Source organism: Grammomys surdaster, unplaced genomic scaffold (assembly GCF_004785775.1).
Source record: "Grammomys surdaster isolate TR1022 unplaced genomic scaffold, NIH_TR_1.0 125807, whole genome shotgun sequence".
Classification (NCBI taxonomy): Eukaryota; Metazoa; Chordata; class Mammalia; order Rodentia; family Muridae; genus Grammomys; species Grammomys surdaster.
In genome coordinates, this window is record NW_021620638.1 from 1,368,457 (window position 1) to 1,386,866 (window position 18,410).

General features: G+C 39.6%; 1 protein-coding gene across 1 annotated transcript in view; it reads right to left on the reverse strand.

The window, feature by feature from the left end:
• Positions 1–18,410, reverse strand: part of Elmo1 (engulfment and cell motility 1) — a 503,321-nt gene that overhangs the window by 365,320 nt on the left and 119,591 nt on the right. The window contains exons 3-4 of the mRNA XM_028789271.1: positions 17,944–17,984; positions 16,932–17,004 (exon numbers count right to left, since the gene is read on the reverse strand). Of these exons, the coding sequence (XP_028645104.1) occupies positions 16,932–17,004; positions 17,944–17,984 (114 nt within the window). The remainder of the gene's footprint in view (positions 1–16,931; positions 17,005–17,943; positions 17,985–18,410) is intronic.

The window sequence follows — 18,410 nt, forward strand, 5'->3', positions numbered from 1 at the left end:
ACAATGAATAAAATTATTAAAAGCTAATTCATCTGGGACTGGCTTTTTCCTTAAGAGCCTAACTAAAGATAGTGACCAGAGAAAACATTTATTTAGTAGACTTATTCATTGCAATGAATGTGGCTGCCCAAATGAATTAGCTAATTGTTATTAAAGATATCTATTTAGTAAATTAAATGCCTTGATCAGGATAGGTCTGGAATGAGATTTGAGTTTCTTACTATAAAAAGATCCCACTAAGCAAGGTAGTATGAATCAGAGAAACACTGACTAATTTGAAAACAAAAGATGTTAGCAAAACAGGAAGATTTAGAGCAAACAGAGTAAAAGCCTAGGATATCCGGCTAGCTAGCTGTCCCCACATAACCAGAGTCAATTACTTCATCTCTTTGATAATTCACTTGTTTGATTTATGCGAAAGAAGAATTTGATTCACAAAATATCTCTATCTTTGCAGAATGTAAGCTTAAAAGTATTTCTTATGCAAGAAAACCCTCAACAAATGGTACACTAATAGCTAAGAAAGGTACCATTTATGAAGATTACATAAATATGAACTAGTTAAGCAATATATATACAAGACCTTTAAGGAAAAAAATCATAAAATTGTATTAATCAATGTTCCAACGTCATTGTGGGTGATACAGACAATAACCTCAAGAAAGCAATCTCCCCAAAAAGTTAAGCCGTGCATTAAAATTCTATTTTAAACAAAATATTAATGGAATTTGAAAAGTAATTGTTAAAATGTATATGGTAGAATTAAAGACTAAAAAACTTGATTTGTTATGAGAAGAAAGAAGAAAAGGAAGAGGAGAGAAGAGAAGAGTAAAGGGGTAAAGGAGTGGAGATGTGAGGAGAGGCCTCAGAAGTGGATTCCATCCCCTAGAAATAAAGTCTTGTTACTAAGTTGCAAGCAGTCAAAGCTACCTGGTAATAGATCAAAGTACAGAGGTCTAGGGGCCCTGATCACAAAAATCTGACAAGCTGCACCAGGAACAAGGCAAGCCAAGTGCAGGAGGAGACAGACAAAAAATATTCCAATAAGCAATGCTTATATTATTGACTGTCTCCATTCAAAGGAATCAAAGTGAATTTCAGCCTCATTCATGTGCACACATGATACAGAGTGTCATATTGGATTAATGATTTATGTGAATATTAAAACTTTCAAATTTGTGAAAGAAATGTAAGAGAATAGCTTTAAAGTACATGAAAAAGAGAAAGTGCTTCTAAAATACTGAAGCCAAATGACAAATGACAAAAATCAAGAAGATCATGTGAAAGTGTTTTTTTTAAGTCTCTTTGGCAGCCTCCTTAAGACAAGCACTCTCATACCACAAATGGACAACGACTGTACTGGTCATTTTAGAAGCGAAATCTGAGTAGAAAATAAATAGTTGGGTAAATGCAAGTTAATGCCACAAAAAAGTCCCATGGCACCCCATCCAATTGGCTTAGGATAGCAGGAGATTGACCACACCAGTTCATATCAGGGAACAGAAACTCGAAGCTTGAGGGTGTGGCTAAGGCTGGTAGACCTTGTAGCACTCCATGTTGCAGCTGATCCAGTATGCATCTGTATTCAGTTCTAGAAAAACTTACAAATGGTTCCACACAAACATATCTATAGCACAGCGCTGTGTCAACAAGGGCAAGGAAAGCAACTGATTATTTGTTAGAAAATGGCCATGTCCACTGCTTTGTGTGTGCCATAAGACACAATATATTGCTCATTACACAAAAAAATAGAAAGAAAGGAAGAAAGGAAGAAAGGAAGAAAGAAAGGAAGGAAGGAAGGAAGGAAGGAAGGAAGGAAGGAAGGAAGGAAGGAAGGAAGGAAGGAAGGGAAAGAAAGACATTACCCAATGGGGAAAAAATCAATTGCAAAAGGTTATTTTCAAGAAATAACAATTATTTATTTTTTAAAAAAATATTCATTGTTCTTTTCTGCATGAGAATATTTTTCCTGAATGTATGCATGTGCATAGTGTATATGCAGTGACGGCAGAGCCAGGAAGAGGATATCAATCCCCTGGAATTGGAGTTAAAATTGTGAACCACACATGGGTTTAGGGAACTAAAACCAGGTTCTTCTGGAGGAGCAGTGAGTGCTCTTCACTGCTGAGTCATCTCCCCAGCCTCCCTTTCCCAATTATTTAAAGTTTTAAACATTAAACAATACAATATATTATATATGAACATACGTATATCCAGAAACTCTATCAAGGATTCAGAAGAACACCCACCGCCTTCAGGCTAGTATTTACTTCTGTGGAGGGGAGAACAGAGCAGCAGACTGGGAAAATGAGGCAGGGCTGCGGCAATACTCAAAATGCTAACAGCTATTATCACCTAGGTGGTAGAACGTGAGGGTGTCTCCTAGTCCATTTTATAGACTGTCACTGTATTTGACCCAATTAAAAAGTTTCAAACTACCTTTAAGTAACTTCAACTCTTACGAAAACCACTATTACTGATGCAGAAATCCTGTCTGAATCAACATTAGTAGTTGGGCTTCTTATAGCTATGCATTACTCTGCATATAATAAGAGAACAATTAAAAAGAAACATATTTTGAAACAACAGTGCGCTGGCTCTAAGGTAGCCTCATACAATCCCATTCTTCCCTTCGCCAACAGCCACATCCTTAAAACATCACAAATGTAGTCATCTTACAAAGTACCTATTAGCCAGACAGTGGTTTTCAAATAATGGAACCCATTTTATTCTGAAATGGGCAAAAAAAGAATCTCAGATGATGCCCCAGAAACAAAAATAGACAAAGAAGCATTGCACTAGTACCAGCATGCGCTGATGGGCTTGTAAATGCATGTTTTATTGATATAATCAACAGGAACAGTCAGACCATCTTATTAACATAAAAATTCAATAACCAGCTATACAGCTGATCGTTATAATAATATACCAATATTCTGAATACCATTTGCCTTTGTGTTCTGTTTTCTGGCTCAGGGTGGAGGGATTCTGCATTTCCTTCTTGGTGTCCTAGTTTTCTAAGGCTGTGTAATGCATTATCACAGAGCTAAGTTTCTACTGGTCAGAAGACTAGCCTGCCTGATTGCAATCATCCACTCTGGGACTAGGGCTGAAACCAATGTGAGGTGGCATTGAGTTGTTCCTTATCTAGAACCTGAATTTTCATCAGCATTCACTTTCTCTGACTTCATGGATTAAGTCACTATGGCCCCATTTCTGAGCTCCAGCTCTTAGCCAGGGACCACTCTCTGCTTATAGACAGGACTCTCAAGACTCTGCAGGTCTTACCTTCTACTCTCACCCTATCCACAACATGCACTGTGTTTCACCATGGATTCAGCAGAATATCTCCTCATGTTTCTCTCTCTTCTACAGACCCGCAGGATCATCGATCTTCTGACTGATTCACAGATAACTGATTGCAGATGATAATTACACTAGGAAATCTTCATGTGGCATGATCAAAACAGTGATAGCTCCTCCTACTTGTCAGTCCATTTCATGCTCAAGGCAAGACAATTACACAGGACCTTCAACAACAGGGAATCTTGGAGACACCCACTTGTAAATTGGCTACTGTTTATAGTAACCATGCATAGCCACTTACCTGGGTCCTTTTCTCCCCCTCTCTACCCATCCCCTTCTCTCACTCTTTTCAGAGTCTCACTATATATATAGTAAAGACTGGGCTTGAACTCTCCAGTTTACCTCAGTCTCCTCACAGCTGAGAGTACAAGGTAGGACACCATGGCCATTTTTTGATCAGAATCTTCTTTTTTTCAATTGTGCATAGTTAACGTCCAATCACATCTCTTGTTCTTTAAAACCATACAGGAAACTTGATTTAAAAAAAAAAACTTACAGAAAGTAGAGCAACTAGGTTTTTATCTTTATTGGACATCTGACATGACCTCAAGCCCACACACTCCAGCATCTACCTCCCAGTAGCGAAGGGTATCTGGAACCACAGGCAACTAGATTAGGCTAATTCTTTTGAGAGAATTAAATGTTTTTCTTAAAATGAAAGCAATCTTCCCAATCAAGTACACATTTGTAGAAAATATAAATGCATACACCAGGGAAAAGGAAACGAAATGCATCCTACTGAAGTATCTGAAATCAGTGTGATCAGGTCATTGATCATAAGAACACCTGCCTTCACAGAACCACTGTTTATCATTCACATTTAGGCTGTCTGTTGGTGGAGTTTTAGTTGTTCATTTTACTTGTGCTTAAACAATTCAAAGCAATATATCTTGGAAGATCCTATTAATAAATTCTTTGCTTCTTCAACTGTTTAGAAATACCAAGGGCCCCGCTTCAGTTTGAAGACACTGTGTTCCTGTGTGAAATCCCCAAAGTTCTATGACTTCTAAATCCTAAAATGTGCTTGGCACCTAAGGGTTTGCCAGTTAACAGATGCTACAGATGACCAGATGACACAATTTCTAGGGAGTTAGTATTCAACTTCTACCTGTATAAGGAATTGCTAAAACACCAAATACTTCAGCATCATCTTTTAAAGGGAGAGAGAATGAACAAAATGAGTGGTACAGCTCAAAAGTACAAATATAAAAAAATCAACAGAATTGAATTAGATATTGGTCAGCTTTTGCCAACGTTGACAAATAAAAAACATGGCTCACTGTGGGAAGACTACAGGCTAACACACTAGATATCCTGCTGACATCACTTCATTTAATCTTCATTCCACAATGAAATAGACTCTGTATACTAACTAGTATGTTAAAATACCTACTATATATAACACTAAAATGCAACCTAGGAAGATGTACAAATACAAATATACTCTTTATGGCAAATAATTCAGTTTATGTGCCAAATGCCAGTTTTATCCTAATAATTTAATAAGTAGGATTTGAAATTTCTTCTCTACATATATGTTTCAGAAATATAGTGCGATTTCATATTTGTTTGCTTAGGAGCTGAAGATCCTAAAAAAAAAAAAAAGTTTTATGAGGGTTTTTTTTAAAATTAGTGTAGTGTGGGATTTTTGTTTAGTATCAAAAAATACGAATATAACTGCTGTGCTTTGAAGTTGCAAAAGAGGTTGTCTAAGGACCAAGGAAGGAAGGAAGTGAGGCAAGTGTGATGGATAGACAGGTTTTCTGGAGCTGTCCAGAATCCTAAAGACTTAAGTTTGATACCTTAGACCTACATGGTCGAAGGGCAGGACTCTTTTGCCCATCTGTCACTAACCTCTACACAATCACTGTGGTATGGTGCACACCCCCTCATACACACACACAAATCACACACACAGGATCTTTCTGTGTGATCCTGGCTAGCCTGGAACATCTGTGTAGTCTAGGCTATCTTGAACTCACAGAGAGCTACCTGTTTCTGCTTCCTAATTCCACAAAATCCAGCACAAAGAAATTAACTTTTAAAGTTCACTTTTATTGCCTCTTCCCTGCCCATTTCCATAAAAGTACAAGGTGTGTTTTATTGTACTTGATAACCAAGGTTACCCTAACTTCTGTCACATTCAGGGACTGGAGAGGTTCATAACTGTCCCAAGGCCTCCATAGCTCCTCTGCTAAGTCAGAGCACCAAGTGTCACCGTGAAAAGCAGTTACTGAAACCAAGACAGAGAGGTAAGAACCTAAGGTAACTTCCCCCAAATCTGGACTCAAATCAAAGGGCCCAATACACGATTCTGAGAACATGTGTCATGGCTATTTCCTCCTCCCCAATTAAGAAAGAGCAGAGAGCATCTTCCCTGTGCTTTTAACCTTTTCAAATATATTCATTTATATTCACATGAGTGTTTTGCCTGCATGTACGTTGTATTCAACACTTATGCCTGGTGCCCAAAGAGGGCAGAAGAAGGCATCCATATATGTATGTATGTATGTATGTATGTATGTATGTATGTATGTATGTATATCTGTGTGGGTGTTTTGCATATATTTATGTCTGTGTATCACATGTATGCCTGGTGTCTAAGGAGGCCAGAAAAAAAGCATCAGATTCATTAGAATTGGAATTACAAATAGTTGTAAACCATCATGTGGGTGCTAGGAATCAAACCTAGGTCTGCTGCAAAAGCATCAAGTGCTCTTCACCACTGAGTCACTTTTTCAGCCCCAAGGACTTTTTTCTTGTGTGCCCTTCATATATTTGGATATGTGGTTCACAACTACCCTCTATATTCAAGACATACATTTTCTTCTATTTTTTCTTTATTCTTCTTTTGCTACTTAAATGAAATCTAGCAAAGGTAGAAGCCAGTTTATACTCTGGAAAGAGGATGCCTCCCTCCTAATTTTTCCCTGATAGAGATGTCAAGGATGCTAGGACATTTTATCATAAAACCCTCAAAGTTCTTTGTTACTCAATCTATGGGCAAGAATATTCTAGACCTTGACCCTTGAATCTGGGCAAATCAGGAGTGCTCAGATCACCAAAGCACATTGCAGTAACCAACAAGATCTCTGAAGTTATGCCACAAGAAGGTCCATAGTTGATGCCTCTCTCTCTGCAAACAGTCTCCATCCTACATAGCTGCACAAGAGAACGCTGTGGTTGCCATGCTAAGAGGATGTCTGGGCCATATAGGAATGTACAGGTAGTAGGGAGAAGAAACCTAGGTTTATCATGCACTCTGAGTCCAGAAGAAGGCATTCATGTATGTATGTATGCATGTATAGATATATGCATACATGTATGTATCGCTGTATGGGTATCTTAACTATAGTGATATCTGTATGTCATACATATGCCTGGTATCCAAAGAAGCCAGAAGAATGCGTTTTGAGATGGGGTCTTTTGAGTCACCATAGCCTACAAGTAAAGACACTTCTAAATGACTCCAGCACATGTCTTCTAAGCTGTGGCCCAGGCACCAAGTAATGAAAAGCCACTTGCTCTGCTTTGTCACATCCAAATTCCTGACCAGAAACTTCAGTGAAAACAATCACAGCCACCAAGAGTGAGTTTTATTTTAAGTTACTAACAGTGAAGTGGTTTTTGGAGGGAGCAATAGATAACTAGAACAATTGAAATCAGGGGGCGGGGGGTGAAGACCATTATACAATATGTATTATCTTAACTGACCATGGTAGAAAGAATAGCAACCTAGTGGCCTATATGCCACTTCTATGATACTGCAGGCATGCTCCTTACCATGGGACAGAAAAGAAAATCTCCTTTCTCTGCTCTCCCCAGTCTCCTGACACAACTCTACCCTTCTTCCTTTCCTCTTTTCCCTCAAGCTCTTGTCCACACCCATCTCTACTTGGATAAAACAGGCTGACGGCCTCTAGCTTCGGTTTTGATCAGAGAGCAGAGACTAATGAAACGGTTGCCCAACTGTCAAACACAACCATTAGTAATCATACAATTGTTTAGACAGGTTTAGCAAATGCTTTAAAAATATAAAGCAAAGTAGAAATAATACACAAAAACAACCAACAATCAAAAAAAGCACCAAAGTATCTAATGTTGCATGATTTTTTTCTTTACACACACACACACACACACACACACAATTATTCACAAATACAGATGAAAACACACTGGACTTCCATCATTTAACTGAGGAAGAAAACTAATACTGATTTAAAAATAAATCTCTCTGATGTATAAACACAGGAGCAGGGTTGTACTTAGAAGCTTTTCAAGACCTTGGCTTTGGAACATATGATAAGAGACACAGGCCCAGGCTTGGAACTGATAGGTTCGATAATGAATTTCTGTGTCTCACTTTTGCCTATCTGTGTTGGCAAAGGGTGGGCTGCTGTCTCTAGGGTCATCTGCAGTAAGCTGGGGAAAAACTGTCCTTAAAAGAAATCAGGGAGGAACTCTGTCTTTGGAGAAAGTGAATGTGTCCTTTCTGCAGCTGAACACTACACAGTTAAATGTTTCAGAAACTGAGTCAATCTGTTCACTGGTTTGGTAGCTGAACTGCAGAACATGGAATCATGATGACCTCTGGCATTTATCTTTCCCTGTAATTCTAGAAGCAGCTATATCTTACCAAGCACAAGCCCCAGAGCCCAGGCAAACAAGACATCCATCTCTATAATCATCCTGTTATGGCCATAGCCACGAGTCAGTGGTAAACTTAAATAACATGTCATAGACCCCACTGCCAGCTGAGGAATGCTGACAGCATCACTGCCCCTCTGGCTCACACCCCCTCTCATTTATGTGATTCAACTTTGACTGTCTTTTCTCTTCATCTTGAAGTTTATGCACGTCCAAGGCCCTGCTAAAGGAAAAACACTGAGTAATTCAAAATGAGGGCTTCTATCCAGCTCTCAGACTGTAATTACAAAGTTCCAAAACTACCCAAAAAATGTTTTTAGAGATTTCAGAATGTCTACTGCCAGCTTAGTTGAGTCACTAAGAGCAAATGTACCAGAATATAACAGAATGTAAGTGGAGTGTCCCTGACAGCAGAGGCATTAGTTGGCTATTGGCATAACCAGCTCGAGGGCTGGATAAAGCCAGCACAATCTCAAGGCTGTGTGTGTGTGTGTGTGTGTGTCCATGTGTGTGGTTTGTGGTGAGTGTGCCGATATGTGTGCATGCATATGATATGTGTTTGTGATGTGTGAGTGAGGTTATGTATGTATGTGTGCTGTGTGTATGTGTGTATGGTGTGTGTACATGCATGTGTGTGGTATGTGTGCATGTGTGTGTGTAACATGTGTGGTCTGTTTATGGTATATATGTTTCAATTTTTATATGCCATGTTTGATGGATTCAAAAAAGGTAAACAGGGTCCAACAGTAGTAGTTCTATTCTACTGCAATCATCTTCCCAGAACCAAGTACCAGACACACTCTGTAAGTAGCATTTCACCCTTGACTGAACTCCTGCCTTTGATCTTCAACTACTGAACTGGGAAAAAGATCAGATGTGCCCCTAAAGTAAGTATTAATACTAACAATCTTTGGGATTTCCAATTTGAAAACCTAAAAATGTAGGGTTGGGGTAGGGATGACAGACTAATTCTTGGCTCATGGTTCACATGCTGCAAACAACTTACAAGAGGACCTGTTTCCAACTGTCTTCCCTGAGTCTGCTCCAATCTGCGTTCCTAGTGGCTGACTCCAACAAACAGTTATGTCCAAATGTTCTCATGGTTGTTTGGCAATGTATCACAGGGAGTATTGAGGCCTTCCCTTTATTTAATAAAAAATAGTATGTGAAGTGGGGGAAGGGAGTCAGCAATACATCCAAGTCAAGGTCAATGTCTTCCTTTCTGGAAACTTCCATGTGTACATAAGCTGATGAGTCTCTTACTGCTTCTGATCCTCTGATGCAGAGTATACACTTCCACCCACCAGGTTGTAGCAATATCCTGTATAGACCTGCACTACTTGGAAGTGCCCGGGTGTTTACTATGGGATTCAGGAAGTAAATCACTAGTTCTGTCTTTAAGTCTGAAAACTACTGTTTTAGAAGACAGAAATATCCTACAGAATATCATGGCTTTGTTACCCTAAGAAAACAATAAAGCATGACAGAAAAATCACTGTGCTGGCATAGTTACTGTGGTCCTCTGAATGACAATGGCCCCCATAGGCTCATACATTTGAATGCTTGTTCCCCAGCTGGTGGAACTATTTGTGAAGGATTAGGAGGTGTGGCCTTCTTGGAGGAAGCATGTAACTGAGGGTGGGCTTTGAAGTTTCAAACGCCTATTCCATTCCCAGTTAGCATGCACATATTCTCAGTCTCCGAGTTTTTCTGTCTCTCCTCCCTTATTTCTCCTTCTTCCTACCTTTATCCCTTGTGTCTATGGATAAGATATAAGCTCTCAGCTATGGATCCAATGCATTGCCTGCCTACTTGCTGCCATACCCCTATCATGATGGTCATGGAATCATTCTCTGAAATTGTAATCCCCAAATAAATTCTTTCTTCTATAAGCTCTCTTCTCCATAGTGTTTTATCACAGCAAAAGAAAAATCACTAAGTTATATTTAGGGTGTGTGAACTTTAGCTCCATAGCAACAATAGAGAAACAGAGTAGAAGTGTTGCATTTCGCACAACAATGCTTTAATAAAACACAGGATTAAAGTGGTTCACCTACCTAACTCAAATTTTATTCACAATAATCTTTACAAACGCAGGACTTTCAGTCATCAGGTGATACCAACTAATCTGTCTCCAGACTGAAACCTCCCATGGGAACAAAGACTTTTTCTTATCTTATCTTGCTCAATCCATTATACACTGAACTGTCAAATATAAGAAAAAATTCTTCCTTCCTATATTCTGCACTCTGATCTACAGGAAAATATTGCATATATTTTTCCTAATATATGTTAAAAAAGTTTATATATATATATATATATATATATATATATATATATATATATATATTAGGAACACCTGTACAAGAAGTAAACTCTAAAGAATACATTGAAGTTGGTGTGTTAGTTGTGTAAATATATACTGATATTTTATCTGGCTATAAAAATAGACTTAGAAAAAGACCATCTGAAATAGGTAACGGTCATTTCTATTCAAGTACAAAGGTTTTATAACCATTAGTAAGTTGCCAAGAAGATGATGAACAGTAAACTTTATGAAGGCAGATATTTCTTCCTTTTGTAGCCCTCGATATTCTGGAGGTCTCTTGTAGACTAGGCACACTCCGAGATCTACCAGCCTCTGCCTCCTAAGTGCTAAGATTAAAGGCAAGAACCAACACACCCTGATGAAAGTAGATATTTCGACTCTGCTATCTGATCCCATTTTCTCCTTGGATTCAAGAATAGAAACCAGCATTTATGTCAGTCTATGTGTATTCCAAGCCAACCCTGAATTCTTTTCCTATCCACAATGAATTATTTTTCATAATTTCTACCATTGACTGAGTTATGCTTCCAACACAACCAATCAGAGTAACAATTGCCCAAACATTTGTGGTCAAGTCCAGCTTCAAATTACCTCAGAGCTTTCATATAGTTTTAGAAAGAAGAAAAAAAAGTCTCACAACACCCTAAAAGGGTTGTGCTTCCAACACAACCAATCAGAGTAACAATTGCCCAAACATTTGTGGTCAAGTCCAGCTTCAAATTACCTCAGAGCTTTCATATAGCTTTAGAAAGAAGCAAAAAAAAAAAAAAAAGTCTCACAACACCCTAAAAGGGCTTGAAAAGTTGTAGCTTATGCAAAATTATCCAGTCATATTTAGCCCCTTAGCCTTGGCTCTTTCTGCCTGTTCTTTGCAAGTAAATAATCCGGGTCTGTTTTGTTTGTGTGATTTTATTATTTGATTAGGTTTGGCTTGTTTTATCTCAGACAGGATCTCACTCTGTAGACCAGGCTGGCCTCAAATGCAGGGCAATACTCTTACCATGGCCTTGGCATGAGAGTTGACAAGCAGCTACTAATCTGAGCCAGCCATGTTACTGTTATCCATACCAGTACCCTCTGTTTTCTTTAGATGTCCACCTAAATATCACTTGTTAAGGACTTCATTAAGATCAGGCACATTTTTCCTCTGTGACACTTACTGCTGTTGTAATCAAGTGACTGGGTTGAGTGTCTGTCTGTGAGAATCGGGAAAACTAGAACTGTGGAACTGTACACAAACTTAGCACAGTGCCTGGAGAACTTCCCATGTCTACCAGAGTCCTGTGCTTGACAAAGTCTGGGAATAGGTAGTCAAGTAGCTAACATGGCCTCTATAAAGCAATGTTAACAAATGTCCTGTTTGGTCACAAGGCAAGCAAAGAATTCTGCAGCATATGCTTTACAGAAGAGACACCTGCATGGAGTGTCAGAAGGAAAGAAGAGGCCAAGGAGAGAAATGCCTGGAATCAGAAAACCTGCAAGGGTTAAGTATCAGGGAAAAGTAGGGTCCAAGATCTTTGTTCCCACTCACACATGCTTACTAAAACTTAGGCCTAGAGGAGCTACCCGACTCTGCAGGAGTGAACACATTCTGTTCATACCTTACTGAGGTACAAAATTTGCTGAGGAACCACAATTACTCTTTATCTGATTCTTAAAGAAAAAGCTCCCGATGTCAGAAATTTTATAACCTCTCTGGGCTTCTGTATGCTCAAGTTCAAAGCTGTGTCTTTGAGAAGGTTGTTGACCTATCAGTCACAGAGAGCAGTACTTGGTGGTTACAGACAGAGGGAGGGGCTGACTGGCCTTGGACAAGGGTGAAACACAGAAAAAAAAAATCTGAGATGGAAATGAGGATCGGAAGCTTTGGTCCTCTCTGCTTATCACAGAGTGTTGGTGTTTGCTGGATACCGGTTTTATTCTGATGACTTATGACCGAGCCGTGACAATGGAAACTACACTGAAATCTCACAGGACAGGATGTCCTGTCCCAGAGGCCACACAGAGCTGTTAGGAATCTAGAACATGCACAGAGAAACCAGAGCACTTAGAACAAGGGAGATAGGAAAACACAGGCTAAAACAAATATCCCTATTTCCTCCCCGAGGCTCCAGGGAAAGCTTTGCAGAGCACCTGCATGAAGCTCATCACATCTGTGATCATAAGATAAAGGATTTATTAAATGTATGTGAATGGATCTCTCTACTTCATATATACTTGAGCTGGTCTTAGCAGAGAGGGGGCAAATACCATTCTGCAAATATGGCCTCAGTTCATGAAAGCATATCACTCATAACGCTTCCTCCAGTGTCTACAGTTTGGAAGGGCCCATTTCTTTCTGCATGCTTATTTTAAAAAGCATGGCAATTTTTTCATTTCCCTTAAAAAGAAAAAAAATGCCAATAGTACAATCACAGTACTTATCCCACATGGTCAGATAATCTATAGCAAAGGCAGAGAAAAAGTTTTGTAACTCTCTAGAGAGTTAATGGAGGTTACACCTGCTGTAAATTCCCCCTAGTGCATCAGTACAAGAAAGTCATATACTGACACTGCTAACGATGGTCCTGTTGTCCTGTGACTCCTGAGGCAATCGGAATCAGGATCACCACATCAGCAAAGACAGGCTATCATCAACTCAGGAGCACAGATAGCAGGAGAGGCATTCCCACAGCTCTGGAAGCAGGCCTACCAAGGCCAGTCTGGGCTTGATCACTTCTGGTGTGTGGGGCTACACAAACTGTATGGTAACTTCCCTTGGCCTCACTTCCCCTATGAAAATGAAGATGCCTAACTCAGTAGGTGACAACGACAGTGATCAGTGATCACTGAAATCATGAGCCCTGTCTCACTACCATTCCTACTCAAAGGAGAAATGTCAGTGAAACAATCACAAGGGCATGGTCACACATACATGCATGTGTGTGTGTGCACACCACTCATCTATCCTGAAATTCCTGTTTCTGAGCCAGAGTTTGAACATGCAAATAGATGCATCTTACTATTCTCTACAACTTTTCAAACTACACTTCTACAAAACGGTCCTTAACCAACTACAGTGAAACCCATGATAATGGCCCAATAAACAAAGGAGAACTGTTTTAGAAAATGGGTTCAGCTAACATGAGGAAAGTAGGTAGAGGAGGGGTTCCTTCCTGAAGATCACTGGGAGAAACTCAAGCATCCCTCAGTGGCCTCCTGTATTCTCATATTGGGCCAGGGCTACACAATATTTCCCTTTTAAATTACAGGTAATTCTTGTCAAGGAGAGGAAAACCATCTCATAGTAAGTGAAAGTCAGAAACTAATGTCATGTACAGCTTCAAAAATTAGTCATTGGTTACCATGGTGATGCGGATATTACCTAACAATTCACTGGGTTGTAAGTATCAGGAGAATGTTAACTATTCTATTTTAAGAACGGAAAAGGGTCTCTATTTTTGGAGAGAACTCATTTACAAGAAATTTGATGCAGACAGAGGGTAGCCCAGATTTGACCCGAAAAGGTTCAAGATGCACTGTGGTCTCCTACATTGCATGTCTAACTCTGTGCCTTGCACAGGCACACCCAGCTGGACCAGAAGGGTGGTGACACATTATTTACAAACACAGGACTACGACTGGGAGGAAGAGTATTCTCACTCTCTAAACTCCTAGTAAAAGGCTGATCTGTGTGACTGCATGCTGAAGAACTGACAGCAGATAGACAAGGGCAGTCCCTTATAATCCCAACAGGAAGAATGTCTTAGGCAAACGAGATTCCCCTCCAAAACTGATAACAGTGCCTCAAAAAATAATGAAAGTACCCCTACTCTTAGCAGTTTGAATTTTCTGGGTGTATAAGACTTTTAACGCAAAAAATGCTATTAAATCTCTTCTGATGATATAAATATCATTCTAAGAAATAAAAGTACATATGTTCCTCAAACCAACTTTGTAACTACTTTGGGTTAGAGTGCATCATGTCCCATGGATACAGGTCTGGCTCTTTAGAAAGGAGGCCTGTCTGTCTCTGAAGTACCAAGGCTCTTTCTTCTTTAAGAAATTCCTGGCTATACTATAACTGCATTCCCAGACACTCCCAGAAACATTCCCAAAAAATTTCCTTAAATGGAAATTTCCAGATGCAAATCTCACCTGATCTATGTAGTCTCTGACACTAAGATTTGAAAACCTGCCTTGTGAAAAGTTCTCTGTCTCTCTGTCTCTGTTTCTCTGTCTCTGTCTGTCTCTATCTGTCTCTGTCTATCCCTGTCTGTCTCTGTCTCTCTATCTCTCTGTCTCTCTCTGTCTCTCCCTGTCTCTGTCTCTCTATCTCTATCTCTTTCTATGTGTGTGTGTGTGTGTGTGTGTGTGTGTGTGCACTCGCACTCGAGTGCATTCGTCTCTCCAGTATCCCTCCTTATCCACACACACCCCACCCATCTCCCTGAGATGATTAAGCTTTGAGTCTTTCTTAGCCGCCAATGAACAATGAATTAAGGCCTTTAACCAATGATGACAAGGGATATGTCAGCCACTGGGAGACACAAGTCAGTATACATTACTCAAAGGCAGGGCCTCAGTGACACAGTGGCTTACTTATCACAGGTTGCAGAATCAGTTCAATCTATATGTTTAATATGTGCGTATATAAGAAAAATATTCCACAAAAACCACAGGAGATTCACTCTGAGCTACTCTGTTGTATCCTTATGTTAAAGGCTTTGCAACCATTTGAATTAATTTCACTGCCCATGGCTGATGAATGAAACCACAGTGATAAAACATAACTGCCACCATTCAACTTTTATTTATTTATACTTTCCTTAGCTCACGAAGAATAGCATGCAAATTATATAGGTGCCACAAAAAAACAAAAATATTAAGAAAATAATCAAATGGAATTTAAGTATTTATGGACTAAGTTAAAGGAACCAAGAATATACTAAAAGCCAATCAGCGTCTGCCAGAAAATCTAGTCCATGCTTCCTCGATATCTGCAGCCAGGAGTATGAAAGAAAGATTTGCTCACTCTTAAAAGTCCTATTGTCCCTTCTGGGAAGAAGAAGGCAATTTTTGAAGGCAGTTCCAGGCATCTAAGTACAGGGTTCCTACCCACAGACAGCCACTGTCTGCAGGGACAGTGGCTGAGACACAAGCAAGGCATAGCCCCATCTCCACCTCCCACCTCCATCTGACTCATGATGACATTCCTAAGGTCATCCTGGAAATTGCTGATTGGGACAAATGCAGTCTACCTTATTTCAGAGCCTGAGGTCACTCACTTCTCCATCTTGAGAGCATCATGTATTCACTGGTTCCAGCATCAGCCAAGGAACCACTGATGGTGGGCCTTACCTGTTTCTTCCCTCCTTCCTCACCAGCCCCACACAAGGGGTTTCTTACCTCCTTCCCCACCAGCCCCACATCAATGAAGACACTTGGCACCTTTACATTGCAGTAAGTTCTCTCAAGAGTTCAGTGGGACACTATAGTATTTCAGAAACTTCCAAAGATGAAATCCTAGAAGCACAAAGATCTAAAGCTCCTTCTTAACTCTAGTGTCTAGATGGTGGTCTAGCAATGTGACTTCAGTGACTCAATTTTCACTTGCAAGCCAAATTCACTACGATCATATTGGAGTTTAGTCTTGAAAAAGACCAGCAAACACAGGTAATTCCCTTGACCCAGCTTCTGGCACACAACAGGAGATCAGTAAATGCTAATTTTCCTTTCCCTATCAGAGAGCTTGAACATATTTTTTTCTTTCTTTCAGAATCATGCAAAGTCTTCACATATCGCTATATCCCCCCCCCAAACTTATTAAACAGTGTAAAAATGACCCAGTAAGAAAGCAGGTTCCTAAGAGCCGTGGAAGAGAGTTAATATCCAGATGATGTCACATCTCACAGTATTTCTTGTCATTGTGGTAAGTACATTCAATAAAAACAAACTAATAGAGAGAAAAACAAAACTCCAACAAAAGAGAAGTAAAAAATAAAATATTTGCTGTAGAGGCAGGATGGCTCAGCAGATGAAGACACTTGTCACCAAGCCTGACACGTTGAGCATGGCTCCTACAACCCATATGGTAGAGAAAACCAGTTCCTGAAAGTTGTCCTCTAACCGCCATACCCTCACACGCAAATAAATAATCTCTCTAAACTCTCTAATATCTCTCTCTCTCTCTCTCTCTCTCTCTCTCTCTCTCTCTCTCTCTCTCTCTCTCTCTCGGTATGTGTTTAAAATGTAAAGAAAGCAAATGCAGTTGGTTACACAAGGCTCAGAAACCTACTTGGACTTCATTCTTTTTTTCCCCTTGAGATAGAGTCTCTACATAATCCTGTCTATCCTTGAACTCTTATGTGGACCAGGCATGACTCAAATTCACAGAGATCCACCTACCTCTGCTTCCCAAGTGCTGGGATTAATAAACTTCACTCTTGAATGTGCTATTACCAGTATTTTTTGATACTAAATTAGCAGGTTTACTGAATAGACCTTATTATCACATAAGGTAAGGACACAAAAATTTGACTGGCCCTAAACAGAAGAAGTAGCCATGATTTACTTCCCTTCAGTGTAAGTGCCCCGGGTTATGGCCTACCTTTTCTGTGATGTAGAAGTTTGAACTATCAGCATGCTGCAGAGCAAAATATTCATGGTTGGCAAGAGACCACCTTTAAAACATAAGAATAAATAATCAGAAACATGAAAGTGGTCATTTCTGTTTTAATAGTTTTATAGAGTTAAGATGAATTAAGTCTAGGATTAGATTTGGCCCAGTACAGTACTTGTTGCAAGGCAGTTTCCAAGACAACAAGGCATTAGCCCACCCTCTCCACCCAGATGGAACCTGCCACCTCACAGGTAGACTAACTGGGCTGGGTCCTGCTTTTAACACTTCATCTCTTGACACCAGAGGTGGGGCAGTTATAACTTTAAATGCAACGTTCTTTCCTCTTTTAAAAGACTGAATCAAAGAGAATAAAATAAAGGACATAAAATTTACATTTTACATTTAACATTTGTCAATTGTCTCCGAATTCTAAACTCTCATTTGGTATACCTGGCACGGATTGGAGCACTCCAATTAAGTATTCCAGGTTTTATGCAATTTATCAAGAATAACAGAGTCCCAGTTCTGCTGTGCTGCTCAACCATCTGATGTAACTTTGAGATAGGGTTTCCCCTTACATTGTCAGCTCAGGCAGAAAAGTGGGCAAGCCTCACGGCTTATGAGGCTCCACATCTTCTCTGGCCTAGAAATCCTCTCAGTTTCTTTGAATGGAGTGTGTGCTTAACCCCAGGAACCTTGAGATTGCTCTCTGCTGGAAAGGCCAAAAGGAACACAGCTTCATAAAATAGAGGAAAGCTAGCCTACAGTGCAGGACTCTCTGCTCCTGGAGGAAGAAGGACTAGGACTGGCAGAATAGGGTGTCACTTGCACACAGGAACTGTGAATGACTCTGGGCAGACTAAGCAGTGAGTTAGGAACATATGTATGGTTAGCATTATTTATAGTACTATGAATAATGTTCACCACTCTACTGCAAGTATTTTATATGCCTTTTATGTACAGACTAGAGAGCCTCAGCCAAGCTCCAAGCTATACTTACCCATCGCAGACTTCCTTTATTATGGCAGACAGTGGTTTTTTCTGAAAAAAAAAATGGAAAAGGAAACATGGTTAGTTTCATTTCATTATTTTAAGCAAACAAAAAGGAGAAACTACTAATAAAGACATTTAACTAAGGAAATTTTACAATTGCTACTCGTGGCTGTCAATGAGTCTCTTAACTTTCTCAAGGTAACAAACTACTAAGTGTTACCATCAAATCTGTTAATTATTCATTACCACGATGGTTCTTCTTTCTATAGTTAGCATTGTCATCATATTTAAGTTTGTCTGATTAAAATCAAATGGGAGCCTGAAAGGTCAAGGTGGACCCGCATTCCTCAAGCTGTTCATGAATTAGGCAAGGTTTCCGTTGGCTTTATGCAAACAAGCTTTGGTTCATGAACTTTTTTAAAGGCTTGTTTTAGTGTGTGTGTGTGTGTGTGTGTGTGTGTGTGTGTGTGTGTG